Below are 18,386 nucleotides of genomic sequence, written 5' to 3'. Positions count from 1 at the left end.
CGGACATCTGGTGCTGGGAAGTCCAAGTAGGTCAAAGGATTGACTGGATACTTGGCATGAAAGAAAAGTCCAAGTAGGTCAAAGGGATTGACCGGATACTTGGCACAGAGAAAAGTCCAAGTGGGTCAAAGGGATTGACCGGACACTTGGTAAGGGAGTCCTAGCAGGTCAAAGGAGTGACTAGATGCTAGGCATGACATACCAACAGGTCAAGGTTGACCGGATGTTGGTTTGGGAGGTTTAGGACTTGGTTTTGGACAAAAACCAAGTGTTGGATCGATCAGTGGATCGATCCAGGCTCTGGATCGATCAGTGGATCGATCCAGACCTGTCCCAGCGAACAGAGAGCTTCTGGATCGATCCGTGGATCGATCCAGAGGTCCCAATCGATCAGTGGATCGATTGGGACGCGGCTCCTTCGTGCGATAAGCGCTGGATCGATCCGTGGATCGATCCAGGCGCGTTTCCAGAGCACAGAGGCGCTCTGGATCGATCCGTGGATCGATCCAAAGCCTCCCCGATCGATTGGGAACATTCGAATCGATCGGGATCCGACCGTTGACATCGTTTATAGCTGCAGGCGTTCGATGGCTACGGCAAGAACTTCTCCGATTCACTCCAGAGCTCTCGCCTACTCCTCCACAGCGCTCTCAAAGATCAGATCGCCAGTTCTTGAAGGATCTTGGAAGCTTTCCAAGTCAAGAGGCGGATCAAAGGCAAGAAGAGAAGCTAGGGTTAGGGTTTTCTGTACTCATTGTAAGCTTTGCGCTTGTATTTTGTTTCCCTTTCCTTTCTTCTTGTACTGAGAGTCTTGTAGGGCTTCTCCGCCCTCGGTAGTTACCGAAAAGGAGTGTTTTCATAGTGGAGGGTGCGTGCGTGGTGTGGATCCTTGGACTAGTCACCTCTTGTGAGGTGGATACCAAGTAAACCAACCGTGTTAGCGTTGTTGTGTTTGTTTCTGTATTTTCCGCTGCGCATCTTTGAAGGAACAAGCAACGCCGAGCACCGAGCCAACGCGACGAGCTATTCCCCCCCCCCCCCCCCTCTAGCTACTTTTGGTCCTAACAAGTGGTATCAGAGCGAGGCCGCTCTTCACCGGAATCATCGCCGGAAGGGTCAAGCATAACAAGAAAAGCTAGAGGGTGAAGAAGTTGAAGCAAATTCTTCAAGTTCAAGATTTTATCAAGCTCAACTTCAAGATGCAATTCCAAGATGGACTTGGATTTGACACAAGGGTGGCTCCACCATACACTTCTACGAGTTTCGATTCTTGGAAATCAAGAATCGAAAATTTTCTTATGATGGAGATAGAGCAATGGTTTGCTCTAATGGAAGGTTTCAAGGTTCCAAGAAATTCAAAGGGCAAAGTTCTAAAGAAAAGCAAATGGAGCCCGGAGCAAGTCCAAAGGTGCGAGGCCAATGACAAAGTGACCAAGCTTTTGGTCAATTTATTGCCAAGCACCATCCTTTGCAAAATTGGAGAGTTTGAAGATGCAAAGGAGCTATGGAGCAAATTGGCCAAGCTTCATGAAGAGATCCCCTCCACTGTACAAGATCATGAAGAATCCAGAGAGGGTGACTCTTTGGAGCAAGACCAAGAGGAGGACTCCGAGGTTGAGAGATGCTCAACCTCCGAAGAAGAGGAAATCCAAGAAGCTTCATCCTCAAGGGAATGCAACGAAGGGAACAAGGAGGGAGCATACTCCTTGTTTCATGATCAAGATGATGAAGCCTCCACCTCTAGGATTGAGGGGGAGCAATCCTTGGTGACGCCGGATCAAGAAGAAGGAGAAGCTTCTACATCCGGGTCAAGTGAAGAAGAAGAAGATGGTGCCACCTCCGAAATTCAAGAAATAGCAAATGGAGGAGCAAGTGTCATCCCTACACAAGAAGGTATAAATGTTTCAATTAAAAATAAAAATCATATAATATGTTTTGAGTGTAGGGAAAGTGGGCACTACAAGAGCAAGTGTCCCAACTTGGCCAAGAAGAAGGGTCAAGTGACGAAGAAGGGCAAGGAGAAGCCCGAGGAGACCATTCCCGGAACAAAGAAGAGCAAGGAACATATCATATGTTTCTCTTGCAATCAAAAGGGGCATTATCGGAGTCAATGCCTCAAGGGGAAGAAGATGGTCAAGGCTCAAGGAGGCATTAGTCAAGGGGGAGCCTCCAAGGTAAAGAAGAAGGTAACATTTATTGAGCCTACTCCTTTACATTATGGTAAAAAGCATGATAGTTCTAATTTTTATCATTTTAATGCGATTTACCATAAGAATAGGAAGCATGAGGGCTTTAAGGAAAAGCATGTGGCCCTACATGCCAAAACTACTACACCTAAGGCTAGGAATGTAGGTAAAAGTCTAGGCAAGAACTCTAAGGATTGTAGCTACAAGCCTAGAAACAAAAATGCTCATGGACTTAATGGAAAACCAAAAACTAAGGACTTAGTGATGGAAAATCAAGTCTTGAGGTCAAGACTTGATAAAATGGAAAAGACCCTAAGAAGGATGGAAAATATCCTATTAGGCCAAAATGAGCATAGCCTAGGTCTAGGGGTACAAAAGCCATCCAATGGCCATAGAGGTTTGGGATACAAACCAAAGGCTAAGAAGGATGTGCCCTCTTACCATAGAGTTCCATATAGTTATGGAACAAACCCTAGGTCTAGTGGTCAAGCCAAAAATACTAGGGAAGTCATCCCTAAGAGTATTTTTGCAACAAATGTGACTAAGACTTCTAAGAAGTCTAAGAAAGTCACAAACAAGGTCACAAGGGAGGCTATCCCTAGAGTTGACCTAGAAAATGTGACCAAGGCTTCTAAGAAGCCCAACAAGGTCACTAGGAAGGTATCTAGGGAAGTTATCCCTAGTGAGTACCTAGAGCATCCAAGGAGCACCAATAGGTGTTGGGTTCCTAGGAGCATCTTCTCTACCCCATAGATGGGTTAGAGAGTGTCAGCTCCGATTAGAAGGGTAGTTAACCCAACTTTGAGGAAATTGACACTCAAGGAGCATTTTCAAGGTTTAGTTAACCTTTGAAAATGAAATGGACCTATTGATTACTCCTTGAAAGAGTAAAATGTGCCTAATGGTGGAAGAATTGATTTTAATCTTAAATGGCACATATTGGGAAATTCATAAGAACTATCAAGTTGGGATTTTGGTATGTTCTTAGGCAATTTAAGGCAATCCGGGCCTTAAATTTAAAAGTGCTACTCTTGAGGAAAAATGAATTATGCCAACATTTGAGGACATGTTTATTTTAATTGGCATAAATTAATCAAGGGAATAAGAAATGCAAACTTAGGCTTTGGCATTTTCTTGAAGCACTTTAGGGCAATCTAGGTTTAAGTTGTAAGTTTAGCTAAGACTTTAAGGATACTTAGATAGTTAATCTAGGTATATTTTATTTATGCTAAATCTTGCCATGATTGTTTGCCCATCATATGCCATGACATCATGTCTATTTTTACATTCATGTTTTATTATGAAAAATCCAAAAAATACCATGTCATGACATTCATACATCATGTAGCAATAGGATATTTTCTTTTGAAAATTATTTTCTTTTGATGTATGCCATAACATAATCATGCATTAAGTTTAATTCCTTGTAATTAAGGACAAATGGCATTTAACGACACTTATTGACAAGTAACATCCTTTGTGGATGTCTACCTCTCAAAATGCCTAGATAGATATGCATGATCCCTAGAATAGGGCAAAACCAAAATCTTACATCTCACAAAGACCTATAAGATGACTTGTATGTGTTTCAGTGCACATTAGATACAAGTGAGATGTTAGGATGATGAACAAAGCTCAAGATATTGATTTAGTGCATTCCTTTGAGTTTTAAATTCATCAAAACACATAGTTATGTGTTTCCCATCATTGGGAAAGCTAATGTACAAGTCATGTGCATTATGCCCAAGGAACATGATGGGATATTGGTTTTGAAAATGTTTTTAAAATGTTTTTGGAAAACCTTGGTGAAGGCTATCTTTTGATAGTAATCACCATTGAATAGTTAGACACAAACTTGAAGAAAAACACTAAAGTTTGTGCAAGTTTTCAAGTTTGTGTCAATCTTTGAAAATATGATGTATTTTCATAGAAAACTATTTTTCCATGATTAAGTATGCCCTAAATAATGTCTACACGAAATTTCATAATTTTTAGATTTTTGTAGAATTTTCTAGGGGTTTCGATGACCGAAATGGAATTTCAGCAACTATCGAGTCTCGATCGATCCATGGATCGATTGAGTTCCATGAATCGATCCATGGATCGATTCAACGGCAATTCCAGAGAAGCTCTGGATCGATCAGCCGATCGATCAGGAGTCTGAATCGATCCGTGGATCGATTCGAAAGGTTCAATCGATTGGAACCCAACTCCAATCGATCCAAGTTCTGATTTTGGCTGGGAAGGCCTGATTTCAGCATCTTTGAACCTCTTTGAGTCTAGGTAACCATTCCAAACCCCTTAAATACATTTGTATACATACAAAGGATGTTTTCATGTTGAAAACAAGGATGGATTGATTAACGAAGACTAAGTAGAAGTTTAGGTTGAGGATGTTTCAAATTTTGAATATTTGAACCTCAAAACTTCCAAATTTGGGTTTCCTAATGTTTTAGGGATTCCAAGTCATTGTTGGTGCAATGACAGAAGTTACCACCATGTCTTTAGGGGGAGGGACTCTTTAAAGACATGAAAATTATTTTTCATGAACCTTGGAAGGTGGTTAACCTTCTGTTGTAAACTTGCTCAAGGTTGAGCATTTAAACTTGAAATGGGGAGAAATGGGGAGTGGATATCCTCATTATTTCAAGTGGACACTCAAGTAGTAGATAATGCTCAAAGTTGGGTAGTTGTCTACATTGAGGGAGAAGTTAAGGATAAATGAAAGGTATGGGACCTTCATTATCGTGTTGATCACAACGAGTGATGTTGTGAACAACGATGAGCAACTCTTCAGGGGGAGAGTCTTCAACAAATGAATTTGTTGAAGTGTGCCCAGAATTAGAGCATAGGTTGATGTGTGTCCAACGATGGGTTGATGTGTGCCAATAGGGGGAGAATGTATGGTTAAGCTTAGTCCTTCATTACCTATGGGAAGGTCATAGGGGGAGAATGAAAGGACTCATGAAAGGGAGTAAGTTAGGCTTTCATTACCTAGAGGGAGTTTGCCCTCTTAGGGGGAGAATGAAGAGCTTAATTTATGCTTTCATTACCTAGTGGCATGAAGAAGGAGGCTATGGGATTAGCCTAACTTACATATGGGATTGTAAGTGTTATTGTGGTATTGTCAAACATCAAAAAGGGGGAGATTGTTGGTGCAATATCCCTCAGGTCAAGGTTGACCTGGGTAACCAAGCTGAGTCTTGGTTTGGGTTTAGATGTTTGACAATAAGATATTGATTGAAGAAGAGTCAAGTAGGTCAAGGTTGACTGGATACTTGACTGGGAAGTCCTAACTGGGATGTTAGGCAAAATGAAAGTCCTGGTGAGTGAAGCCAGGCAGAAGAAAAGTCCTGGTGAGTGAAGCCAGGCAGAAGGAAGTCCTAGTGAGTGAAGCTAGGCAGATGGAAATCCTGGTGAGTGAAGCCAGGTGAAAGTCCTAGTGAGTGAAGCTAGGCAGATAGAAATCCTGGTGAGTGAAGCCAGGTGAAAGTCCTAGTGAGTGAAGCTAGGCAGATGAAAACCCTAGTGAGTGAAGCTAGGTGAAAGTCCTGGTGAGTGAAGCCAGGCAAGGGAAAATCCAGATGGATCAAGGATGATCGGACATCTGGGGTGGGGAAGTCCAAGTAGGTCAAAGGATTGACTGGATACTTGGCATGAAAGAAAAGTCCAAGTAGGTCAAAGGGATTGACCGGATACTTGGCACAGAGAAAAGTCCAAGTGGGTCAAAGGGATTGACCGGACACTTGGTAAGGGAGTCCTAGCAGGTCAAGGGAGTGACTAGATGCTAGGCATGACATACCAACAGGTCAAGGTTGACCGGATGTTGGTTTGGGAGGTTTAGGACTTGGTTTTGGACAAAAACCAAGTGTTGGATCGATCAGTGGATCGATCCAGGCTCTGGATCGATCAGTGGATCGATCCAGACCTGTCCCAGCGAACAGAGAGCTTCTGGATCGATCCGTGGATCGATCCAGAGGTCCCAATCGATCAGTGGATCGATTGGGACGCGGCTGCTTCGCGCGATAAGCGCTGGATCGATCCGTGGATCGATCCAGCACAGAGGTGCTCTGGATCGATCCGTGGATCGATCCAAAGCCTCCCCGATCGATTGGGAACATTCGAATCGATCGGGATCCGATCGTTGACATCGTTTATAGCTGCAGGCGTTCGATGGCTGTGGCAGAACTTCACCGATTCACTCCAGAGCTCTCGCCTACTCCTCCACAGCGCTCTCAAAGATCAGATCGCCAGTTCTTGAAGGATCTTGGAAGCTTTCCAAGTCAAGAGGCGGATCAAAGGCAAGAAGAGAAGCTAGGGTTAGGGTTTTCTGTACTCATTGTAAGCTTTGCGCTTGTATTTTGTTTCCCTTTCCTTTCTTCTTGTACTGAGAGTCTTGTAGGGCTTCTCTGCCCTCGGTAGTTACCGAAAAGGAGTGTTTTCATAGTGGAGGGTGCGTGCGTGGCGTGGATCCTTGGACTAGTCACCTCTTGTGAGGTGGATACCAAGTAAACCAACCGTGTTAGCGTTGTTGTGTTTGTTTCTGTATTTTCCGCTGCGCATCTTTGAAGGAACAAGCAACGCCGAGCACCGAGCGAACGCGACGAGCTATTCACCCCCCCTCTAGCTACTTTTGATCCTAACAATATGAAATTTAACCTATACTCGATTTTACCTATTTAACTATTTACTTGAAATTTAATCAGAGTATACTACTTTAACTTATATCCTATTGACTATGGAACATGGCTAAGAAAACTATTGATTAAAATAAATGCATTCTAACTAAAAATATTTTTGAGTGTATAAAATATAATTATGATTAATTATATTGATTGGAGATATTGAATACATAATAGTAGTTGTGTGAGATTAAAAATGTTCATATTGATATAATGATTTAATTGGGATAAATGTAAGATATTGATGTCTCCAATTTATCTTATAAAGTAGCTATATAAAGTGTAATAACTTTTTTAGCTTTAATCGTTCAGTATGTTTGCTATCGTACGAATCACTTTTTTCCTTAAGTATAAATTGGATGTTCTAAATTTTAATATAATTTATGTGGCTTGGCTTGGATGAGTGAAAGATGTTTGTAGCAGGAGACAAGGACGTGGGCAGTTTCTAAATTGCCCACTTATCCCACACTTTACTCCTTTATAAATGAACGCCCAAGGAAAAGCATGAGAGGGTTGGCTGTGACTTTCTTTTTCTTGCAAGAGATAGAACATCCATAAAAAAAGGGATTTAGCTCGTAAACTCATGTAATTGCTCTTTTGACGACAAACACCAAGCACGTGATCAACTAAAATGCAAAGGTTGTTAAGTGTTTATAGAATTTAACTTGTGATTCATGCATTTAATTCAACAAGGCTACCCAATCGCACTCGGATAATCATACTTCGTGTCACTTCCTATAATTTTTCCTTCAAATAAAAAATATGCATGTTTCAACGAAAAATTAAACCATGATACTTTAATATTCACTTATGATAGTAAAAAGTGAAATTCATCATCCCAACGGTTTCACAAGATTAATCTCATGACCATCTGTGAGGAAGTAAATCAGAAAATTATAGTTGACCAATGCGAGGCGGACTTTTTTTTCTTAACTTTATCGAGATTCAAACTTTTGCCTTATAGTAGTAATTATACCCCGCACTAACCAACTCAATAAAATTGATTAATCAGGTCAAGTAACGTCAAACCTTGGGTGACCAATCAGGTTTCACGGAAGTTTTTCATAAGTTATCAGAATAAATCGGGAAGCGCTCACAGCGGGTGGTACAAAAGTCCAGTATCCATTGATTGTGAATCCCATTTAGAAGAAAAATTTCTACAAATGTATCGTAATTAAAAATCGAACCGTAAATATTTGAATGACAATTGAATACCTTTCCGCTATACTCTAACCCGGGGCTTTAATGTCCTCCTAGCACCATCCCACTGTATTATACTGAGGCAATAATTTTTATTCTATACTCCTATTAATTGTATTAATAGAATTAATCATATATTTCTTCTTGGCTAAATTAGATAGCGGTCTAATTTTTAAAAATAGCAAAGAACATTTTTTATACCAATTTTCATATAAAAAAACTGTTATTTCAGTATTATTATATACCATTTTTATCCTTAAAAAACTTTTTTTACCTCATTTTTATCCAAAATTATTATATATTATGATAACTTTTAATTTAAAATTACTATATATATTTTATATATAGTAATTTTGCTCAAAATTACATAATCTCAAAATTATTATAACAGATTATAAAAATAAAGAGGTTAAAATGGATATATAAATAGAGATAAATATATAATTAAACCATCAATAAATATTAAAATATAATATTGATTGATTGAGGAAGAGAAAGATCAAGAATTATTCGTTAGTATTTTAATATTGATTGATTGAGGAAGAGAAAGATCAAGAATTATTCGTTAGTATTTCATTGGATAGTATTGTGGTTAAGACATGGAGTGTTACTACATGAGATCTTAGGGTCGAAATCCGATGTGTCTAAATATATCTTCTCTTATATCTTGATCATGTACATTAATAACTACTAGTTATCAGTCGTGTACATTAATGACTAGTAGCTATCAGTTGTTTACCTCCCCTTATTATCTAGGGACGGATTACATTTTAGGGATGTTTGGTAGAATTTTGATCGAACAAAACTTGGAACAAATCACGGGCCGTTTGGGCACGGCCTTGCATGAATGACCGAATGAGGGCCCGGTCCATGAGAGACTCGAGGTGAAGAGCTTTCGAGGGTTTCTGTAACCTCGAATTCGATGCCCTTCGGCTTCGATGCTTCCTTGCTCGCTTCGCCATGAAGCGAGCAGTCTCTGCTTCTCTGCTGTCACTCTCCTCGCTCCCCAAAACCCGCCTCTCTGGCGCTCCTCTCACCAGTTTCCTCTCTCGCTTCTCTGCCCTAGCCCCTTCTCCCATCTCTCCGTTCCCCAGCTGCTGTCTCCTGCTTCCCCCCTTCTTCCCTCCGCATTTTCCCAGTTGCCCCCTTCGCCGCGGCATCCGGACAGTCTCCGTTGGGCCGACTCCTCCTAAATCTCTAAACACGGTCTCGGAGGTACTCGCCGCCTTCGAATCACTGGAGTCCTCCCTCGACGATGACACGGTCCGCCTGTCCGAACAGCTTGACTTGCTAGGGTCAGAAGACTTGGAGAAAGCCCTCGCCTTTTCTGTCAAAGCCCTGCAGTTTTTTGAGAAGAGGGACGGAGGATGGTCGCTCCCTGTTGCAAAGGTCCTTTGCCTGATGGGTGCCATCACTCGCAAGATGAGGAGGTACGACGACAGCTTGGACTCCTTGGAAACTGCGGATCAGATCCTTGAGGTCACACGGGGAGAAATCTCCGCGCAGAAAGATGTTGTTATGACTACTGTCGCTGTTCAGCTCCAACTCGCGAATACTAAGACTGCAATGGGGCGAAGGTGGGCGGCTTTGACCCATCTACGGAACTCTTTTGAGCTGAAAGGTACGATCTTGGAGGGTAATTCAAAGCAAATGGGTAGCGCCTGCAAGGATCTGGCAGAAGCTTTGGCTGTTGTTCTGGTTTTTGACGAGGCTTTGCCACTGGGCTTGAGGGCATTAGAGATTTATATGAGACATTTTCGGGAAAGTTCTGAAGAGGTCATCCAGGTTAGGCGCCTTCTTGGGGTTATTTATAGTGGCTTGGAAGAGTATGAGGAGGCCTTGGAGCAGAGCGAGCTGTCCAGGAGGGCATTGGAGTGTTTAGGCCTCGATGAGCAGTTGTGTGAGGTCGAAATTGATGGGGCTAACATATTGATTGAATTAGGTAGATTGGAACTTGCGACACAAACACTCAAAAGGGTAGCTCAGAAGACCGAGAAAGAAAGTGAGACAAGAGCCTTTGTGCTTATCTCAATGGCTAAATGTTTGTGTAACCAAGAGAAGTTTGGTGATGCTAAGAGATGTTTGGAAATTGCTTGTGGTATTCTTGATAAGAAGGAAGCAGAGTCTCCTTCAAAGGTTGCTGGAGCATATGTAGAGATGTCTATGTTGTATGAGACAATGGATGTTTATGAGATTGCTTTGTCTTTGATGAAGAGGACCCTTGCTATTCTTCAGGATCTTCCACAAGAGAGGCATCTGGAGGGAAGTGTCTCAGCAAGGGTTGGGTGGCTGCTTCTCTATACAAAGAGGGTACCACTATCAATTCCGTACTTAGAAAGTGCAATTGTGAAGATAAAAGACTGTTTTGGTCCAAAACATTTCGGTTTAGGATTAGCCACTAAGCATTTAGGGCAAGCATATTTGGACACGAATCAGCCACAATCTGCGGTGGAGATGTTTCTTCGTGCAAAGGACATAATTGACGAGTCATTTGGGCTACAACATGAGGATTCAATTGATACATACCAATGCATTGCTAATGCTTATGGAACCATGGGAAGGTATACAATCGTGTTCTTGTGATTTACATACTATCATTATTCTATGGGTATTTCATTCACTAATTCTTATTAGACACGTGTTCTAGAATTCTGCTACTATACTGGTCACTAACACGTGAATCCGTATTCTTAGTGAAGTATAATAAGGTCATCATCATGGTAAATTAGGATATTTCTCTAATATTCGTAAACATTTTCTCTTTGCATCCAGTCGCCACATGATACATCTTAGTAGCTATTAATATAGGTAAACACTATTCTGAATATTGATAATATGCAACATCAGGAATGCTGCATAAGTTATACATTCTACTTGCTGGTATTCATATTCAGTGTTCCTTGCCTAGTCCATTGATAATATATATAATTTAAAAAGTTCTCCAATTTTGTCAGAATTAATGTGTTTTAGTAATTGATGCGCTTTAGCCCTTATCTATTTTTTTTTTTTGCAACAAATATTGCTTTTGTATATTCTTATCACGTAAGGCCTTGTGTGCAAAAGCTTTCTACTTTACCTGAGGAGGCCTTAAGAACATTGAAGAAGCAAGGGCATAGTACTAATGATTCACAGTTGAACATTATTCAGTTTTTTGGTAATCTTTACTAGTATCACACAAATGACTTCTTATCTCAAAAATTAAAGTAAGGTTCATTGTTGATGTTATAGACTTCCGTGTCCAAGCTGCATACTGTTTGTGTTCTAACTTGAAAGAAATTACTGCTTTCAAGGTGTTAATTGATTCATTGCAAGAGAAAAAGGCCTTCCATGGATTCAAAAGTTGTAAAACACGTAATAGAAATATGATTACATGAATAAGGTCAATTATTTCTTAGTTATGTTGGATCCATGGATGTGGCAATGTCTATATCTTTCACTAAAAATGGTAGCTCATCTTGTGAGAAACTCGCTCTTCTAAATTCTAATGTTGTTATACACTTGTATAAGCGAAGGTGGAAATATAGTTTGATAGGTAAGGAAATTAAAATGTTAGCTCATCTTCCTATGAGAAACTTATTCTTTTCTAGTGGCCTCACAATCCATTTAAGCAATCTCACTCTGATACACTAATTATAAAACAAAGGGCGAAAAAATGGTATGTGATTTGGTAATGACCAAAGTTCTAGGTTTTCCCCAAAATTTTTTTAGTTTTTTTTATAATGATGGAATGACCTGCTGTTTTGTTTTGCTATTTTGTATAAGAAAACTATGTTAATCAAAAGATAACACTTCTGATTGCAGTTATGAACGCGCAATGGAGTTCCAGCAACATGTAATAGATGCTTGGGAAAATAATGGGTCCGGTTCATGGCTTGACATTAGAGAATCCCACCGCCTCATGGAGCAGCTAAAGAAAAAGGTCCGAGGGGAACGCCATGCTGTATTTCCTGCAAATTCCTTACCGACGTTCTTGTTGGAAAACAAATCTGCTCAGGATGATTCTTCCTATAGAGCCCCAGATTGCCCAATTTAGGCAGTCCTGTTCCTTTTAAATAAAGGCTGCACTCATTCCAAATGAGCTCTCATTTTGGGTTGAATAGATGAGCAGGCCCCTTAACATTTTCCAAATATAGATACTAGAGATATTCTTGAGTTGCTTGATTAGTGCCTATATTTTGACATTACTTTCATCTTTGTTAGTGTTGTACAGTGCAAATTTCGTTATTATATTTTTCACTTCTTATTTAAGATCAAATGTTATGAATTTCATGCATCTGGTAATAACAGTGGATGATGCAACTGTTTTGCACCAACCTGCATGATTCTGAGTGATAGACATCATTTATTATCTCACTGAAAGAAATCATTTAAGAGTTGGTGCTTATCGTCTGAGGTCTGTAAACTGCTTTTAGTCTGTAGTTGCTCTCATCTCTCACTGAAATAAGTCACATTTTATGTGTAGTTGCCATCGTGTATTATATATATATGCGTATGTAGTTCACAATTTTATTATTATTATTTATTTATTTTCTGTTTCGATGCATTAGGGAGACATTCGGGTGTTGGCTTGGCCATATTTGAATGCGATGCCTATCACACGGAATGATTGTTGTCGGCCATTTGGAAGTAATCATGGTAATTAGGAAAACTCCTATCTAGCAAAAGATATACCACGGTTAAAACTTGTTTAACTTGCTTGACTCATTCACTTGATCTTATCTTGTCCAATTCATTTATCTTAATTAGCTGTTTTTTGAGCCAACTAACTCACTCAGTCTAATCGACCCTTCTTGGTCAAACCACTTAACCTGTCCATCCCTAGCTCTCCATTTATCTAACCCACACGACCTACTTGAACAATACAAAACCTATGTGCTCGACTTAACCCATTCGCATCTAATTCCGACCGCTTGTTTAGCTCGTCAGCGTCATTCAATGAGTTCAATCTATTGTTTCATTCTACTAATACATCTGACTTTGCTTGTGTGATAACCACCCATCATCTCATTATATTCAATTCACTTAACTCATGCATTGCATTCGACTCTTGTAGATTCCTTCAATCGCGCGATAGATTAGTAGTATATATATTCCTTACAATTGTGGTCGTAATAGCTATAGATCTTCATTGATTGATAAGTTGGTCAAATTCTTTAAAAGATGATCTAGCCTTTTAACCTCAAAATAACTTTGATCTTCGTCGAAAAGTTTAGTTTAGTAGAACAAAACCTCAAAGGAAAATCGAAAAGTTTCAAAACACAACCTTCTCGCAATGCCTTCCACCTCCGCGTCCACGCACCTTACTTTATGAGGATCAAAACACAACCTTTACTCACATCTCCTGAAGAGCACATCGACTAACACAAGTAATGAAAAATTCATACAGTATGTGTTTCCTTATCGGTCGTTCTAATTAATCATTGATTAATTTTATTATGCCCATCTATCTATCTATTTATCTATAAATAAAATATGAACCATCATTAGCTAATTAACTAGTTATCACATTAATACATACTATGCATAAGTACAGATGGGTTTAACATGATCATTACATGCATAAGCTGATTACTTACACAGCTTAATTAGCAGCACTAAACTTCAGTCTACGTACCTCATTTATTTCATGCATATACTAATTAATTATATATTCATGCAGATCAAACCCTAGTTTTTCCTTTCTGGTGCAGGTCCATTATGAGCGGCTATCCAAACTGAGGCATCAGTAGTATGGTGATTCTCCATGTCCAAGTCCTTCTTGGCACCAATTGCTTCGTCTTTGCTTGCCGCACCAAATCCATTTCCTACTCTCATAGTTTTATTGTTGTTATTGTTGTTGTTGTTAGACGGAAGCTGATTGTTGATGTTTGCAGTAGTTACATCCTTCTGCTGTTGCTGATTGCCGTGATTGAGCTTGCGATGAGTGAAGACTGCAGTCGATGAAGATGTCTTGATGGATGTTGAGAGAGTGATGAGAAGAAGGAAGGCGAGTAGAGTGAGGAGCTTCATGGTTGAATTAGTTACACAAGGGAGAGCATGCTAACCAGGCTATTTATAAGCACTTGGGATGGGGGAAGTGGAAAATCTGAAAGTGCTCGTGGTAACTTGTCCCACAGTCGAAAATCCACTTTAAAGTCGATATCTATCCTAGGTGGGTTTTGAATCATGGTACTTTATGAATCCATCAAACACCTTGCCTCTGCACCGTGTTGGGGAGGGGGGTATTTTTATTAAATGATTTTTTCATGAAATAAAATGAAATTTTGTCATAAAAAGTATTTTGGGTGTACGATTAGAAAGATAAATCAGAAAATTATAGTTCGCTAGCATATGGAAGGGTGTATACATGATTTTTATCATGATTCGAGCCATGCCCATTGCATCAATACTATCATTGAGCTAGTATGATCGAATGACATACAACTTTGGTGAAGGGCCAACGAGGTTTTCACTAAAGATAGAGCACTGAGTACGATTCGATTCAAATAAAGATTTATCAATGGTATATGATTCCGTCCGAAAGTTGAGTCAGATGAAGGTGGACCTCGATGTACTGGAAATTGACGGAAAGTTGCCGAGGCGTCGGATCTACCTGGCACCCCCTAAAAAGGTCCGCACGAGTGGCTGACGAAGGGAGATGACCAGGGTGATGACAATACGGCCTTGCGCACACTCAAACGAGCACCCGAGTCGTTAGAGACCAGAAATCAGAAAAAAAAGTCCTCGGGTCAGGCCCTCCGACGCTCAAGTCAGGTACTTTTTTCCCAGAAAACATAGAGAAAAGACGAAAAGTAAAGACTAGTGAGAAATGACGAGTGAGCGTACCTGCATAAGGGACAAAACATCCCTTTTTATACTCCAACGGAAGTTTCTGGATCTGACGGATGTCAGGAAATGTTGGCTGTCAGGCTTTGTCTGGCGGTGAATGACATGTGGCACCTTCTTATAGGCTGTCGATGGAATCAAAAGGGGTACTGAGTTCTAACTGTTCGCATATTCCCTAACACACTGATTATTCTCTGGCATTCTCTGACATGCAGTTGCGATTCCCTGACTTGTTTGTCCTGTAGTGCCTGAATGCTAGGTCTATACTCCGTGGTCTGTATTCCAACCTGTCTCTGTATGTTGTTATCCGTGACTTATACGTTCCGACCTGTACACCATGTCTATATTCCGACCTGCCTTTCTATTGTTATCCATGTCTTGTACGTCCCGACCTGTACGCCCGGTCTATTTCCGACCTGCCTCTCTATTGTTATCTATGGCTTGTATGTCCCGACCTGTACGCCCGGTCTGTTTCCCGACCTGCCTCTCTATTGTTATCCATGGCTTGTACGTCCCGACCTATACGCCCGGTCTGTTTCCCTCAGATCTAGACTAGAGTCGCTTGGGACCTGCCTCTCTATTGTTATCCATGGCTTGTATGTCCCGACCTGTACGTCCGGTCTGTTTCCCTCAGATCTAGACTAGAGTCGCTTGGGACTTGCCTCTCTATTGTTATCCATGGCTTGTACGTCCCGACCTGTACGCCCGGTCTGTTTCCCGACCTGCCTCTCTATTGTTATCCATGGCTTGTACGTCCCGACCTGTACGCCCGGTCTGTTTCCCGACCTGCCTCTCTATTGTTATCCATGGCTTGTACGTCCCGACCTGTACGCTCGGTTTGCTTCCCGACCTGCCTTTCTATTGTTATCCATGGCATGTACGTCCCGACCTATACGCTCGGTCTGTTTCCCGACCTGTCTCTCTATTGTTATCCATGACTTGTACGTCCCGACTTGTATGCCCAATCTGTTTCCCGACCTGTCTCTCTATTGTTATCCATGGCTTGTACGTCCCGACCTGTACGCCCGGTCTGTTTCCCGACTTGCCTCTCTATTGTTATCCATGGCTTGTACATCCCGACCTGTACGCCCGATCTGTTCTATGCCAAGGGCCTTCTTTCCTTTACCTTTACTTGGCTTGTGGGCTCAGTCTTCAGTTGTACCTGGCCCGTGAGCCCGATCCTTGACCGCTATCAGGGCTGACACTTGTCCAACTTATAATCCTATCCTTTGACCGCCCCGTCAGCTAAGACCTTGACCCTGGCCACATAAGCTTGACTTTTGACCAGCCACGGAGGCTGAACTTCTGACCTCCACGTAAATTTGACTTTTGACCTCCACGTAAGCTGGACTTCTGACTAGCCACGGAGGTTTGACTTTTGACTATCTGGTGGTCTTGACTCCTAACCACATCATCTTACTGACCCCATGAATATGCACCATATCAGTATACATTGACAAATACGCTAATCATACAACTGAAGTGAACCTTACTTCATATAAAACCTTTTTCATTTAAGTTTTATTCTTATAGAATAAGTTTGGGCAAAAATCGAAAGGCAACCAAATTATGAGAATATCAAACGGACGTCCCTTTAAAAAATAAATAAATCAAATGCACATCCATCAATAATATTATCTTAAAAATATCCTTGACTCAATATTATTATAATAACTACTGATAATTACTATAATGTGTAAAAATTATCAGATAATTACTACTATAATATGTAAAAACTAACAATAATTACTATACATTATAACAACTTATATGCTAACTTCTATATAATTGATCATGATTAAATAATATTTATTTATAATGTAGTGGATGCCGGGAAGTTTCATTAGTTTGTTTTGCAAATATTATTTAATCGGTCTATCACTCTCCAATAAACAAATCAATATTAAATAATAATATTATTATAAAAGCTACTTATTAGTTTCTACACAGTCGATCATAATTAAATAATATTCATTTGAAATATAGTGGGTGTTATAGAATCTTCTTAGTTTGTTTTATTTATTAAAATATTATTTTAATTAGGTTATTACTCTCTAATAAATAAAATTAATATAAGATGTTGTAGAAGCTAGCAATCAACCACTACACATTAGAGTAGCTGTTTGTTGGTTGTTATACAGTCGATCGTGATTAGATATCAATTGAAATAGAATGAGTGTCATGAAGTCCTCTTAATTTGTTTTGTTCATTAAAATATTATTTAAATTAGATTATCATTCTCCAATAAGTAAAATCAACATAAAATTATAATATTATTGTAGAAGTTAGTAACCAGCTGCTACACATTATAATAACTAGTAGTCAGCTGAAGAAACTAGCAACTAATTGTTACAATTTAAATTTTAAAATTTGTCCGGACGTATTTCAGATAGTTTGTTTTAAATGTAGTGTCCATTTAACTTTAATTAGAAAAGGGGCATCTGAATGGTTTGTCAAATGATAGGTGTCCTTTTGATTTTTGCCCAAAGAGTTTTTGTAGAATTTGTGTTCTAAGTTTATCTCGTATAGTAACTTGTTACCACACTCAATGAAATAGCGACGTCATAAACACTGAAATGCTATTCGAGTCGAAGGCTTAATCATTTTTCGTTAGATAAATAAATTGATAAGGTTAATAATTGGGGGTTAAAATCATTGTAGTTTGAAAATTTTTAGAGGCATCTTTTACTATTTTAAAGCTTCAAAGATAATCTTAAGGCACAAATGGAAATTTATTTGTTTCCATTTTTTGGAAAAAGAGAGAAAAAAAAAAAAAAGTAGTCACTTTGGTGTGCTATGGTGGAGGCAAATGGCGTGGTTAGTGGAATAAAAGAATTTATGGAGATTTTTTTTAAAAAAAACATATATTTAAATTTTAAAATAAATTAAATATTTAGAAGAAAAAGAGAGAAAAATTAATTTGAATGTTTGTGCACAAGTGGGGGAAAGCACTAAGCGAGAGTGGCAAATGTGTGGGTCTTTGTATCCATACTTGTCGGATCTTAATTTTGTAGATTAATAATTTTGATTCAAATAATAATAATTATTACGATGAATCATTTTTTTTTATATTAGGTATTCAAATTCTATTAATACTAGAATAGACGTTTAGATTCTATTTTTCACTTATCAAATAAATTTAAAAAGTAAGGTCACGAAGTCGATTTTTCCCTTTTATCAAATAAATCATAATATACGAGTTGAGAGATTGATTTTCCCCTTTTAAAAAATAATAATAATAAATTGTGTATTGTTAAATGTTTATACCACGAAGTGGATTGGTTGGTTGTGTGGCCTAAATATGGGGTTGCTTGTTGTGTGCTTAGAAAGAATTATTACATAAATAGAATTATGACAAATTATATCTTTTAAAATAAATCCCTTTTGAATTATGTGTAGACACCCTATAAATACTTTGAAGATTATATATATTAATGATTTTACTTTTAAGCTATTTTTTAATTTCAATCTTTTTTCCTCTAAAATTGAAATT

General features: G+C 39.3%; 1 protein-coding gene across 1 annotated transcript; it reads left to right on the top strand.

Moving 5' to 3' along the window:
- Positions 1-8,972: 8,972 nt before the first annotated feature.
- Positions 8,973-12,316, top strand: LOC121996819 (protein KINESIN LIGHT CHAIN-RELATED 1-like). The gene is made up of 2 exons (XM_042550941.1): positions 8,973-10,629; positions 11,870-12,316. Exons 1-2 carry the CDS (start codon positions 9,029-9,031, stop codon positions 12,099-12,101), a joined length of 1,833 nt encoding a protein of 610 aa, XP_042406875.1. The 5' UTR covers positions 8,973-9,028; the 3' UTR covers positions 12,102-12,316.
- The last annotated feature ends 6,070 nt before the right edge of the window (positions 12,317-18,386 follow it).

Source organism: Zingiber officinale, chromosome 6A (assembly GCF_018446385.1).
Source record: "Zingiber officinale cultivar Zhangliang chromosome 6A, Zo_v1.1, whole genome shotgun sequence".
Taxonomy (NCBI): domain Eukaryota; kingdom Viridiplantae; phylum Streptophyta; class Magnoliopsida; order Zingiberales; family Zingiberaceae; genus Zingiber; species Zingiber officinale.
This window is presented reverse-complemented; position numbering and strand designations above follow the sequence as displayed.

Bases quoted from the DNA above. Each gene is read 5' to 3' on its own strand.
- LOC121996819 (XM_042550941.1), top strand. From the start codon at position 9,029: ATGAAGCGAGCAGTCTCTGCTTCTCTGCTGTCACTCTCCTCGCTCCCC. The intron at 10,630-11,869 runs GTATACAATCGT...TTCTGATTGCAG, and splicing joins GCTTATGGAACCATGGGAAG to TTATGAACGCGCAATGGAGT.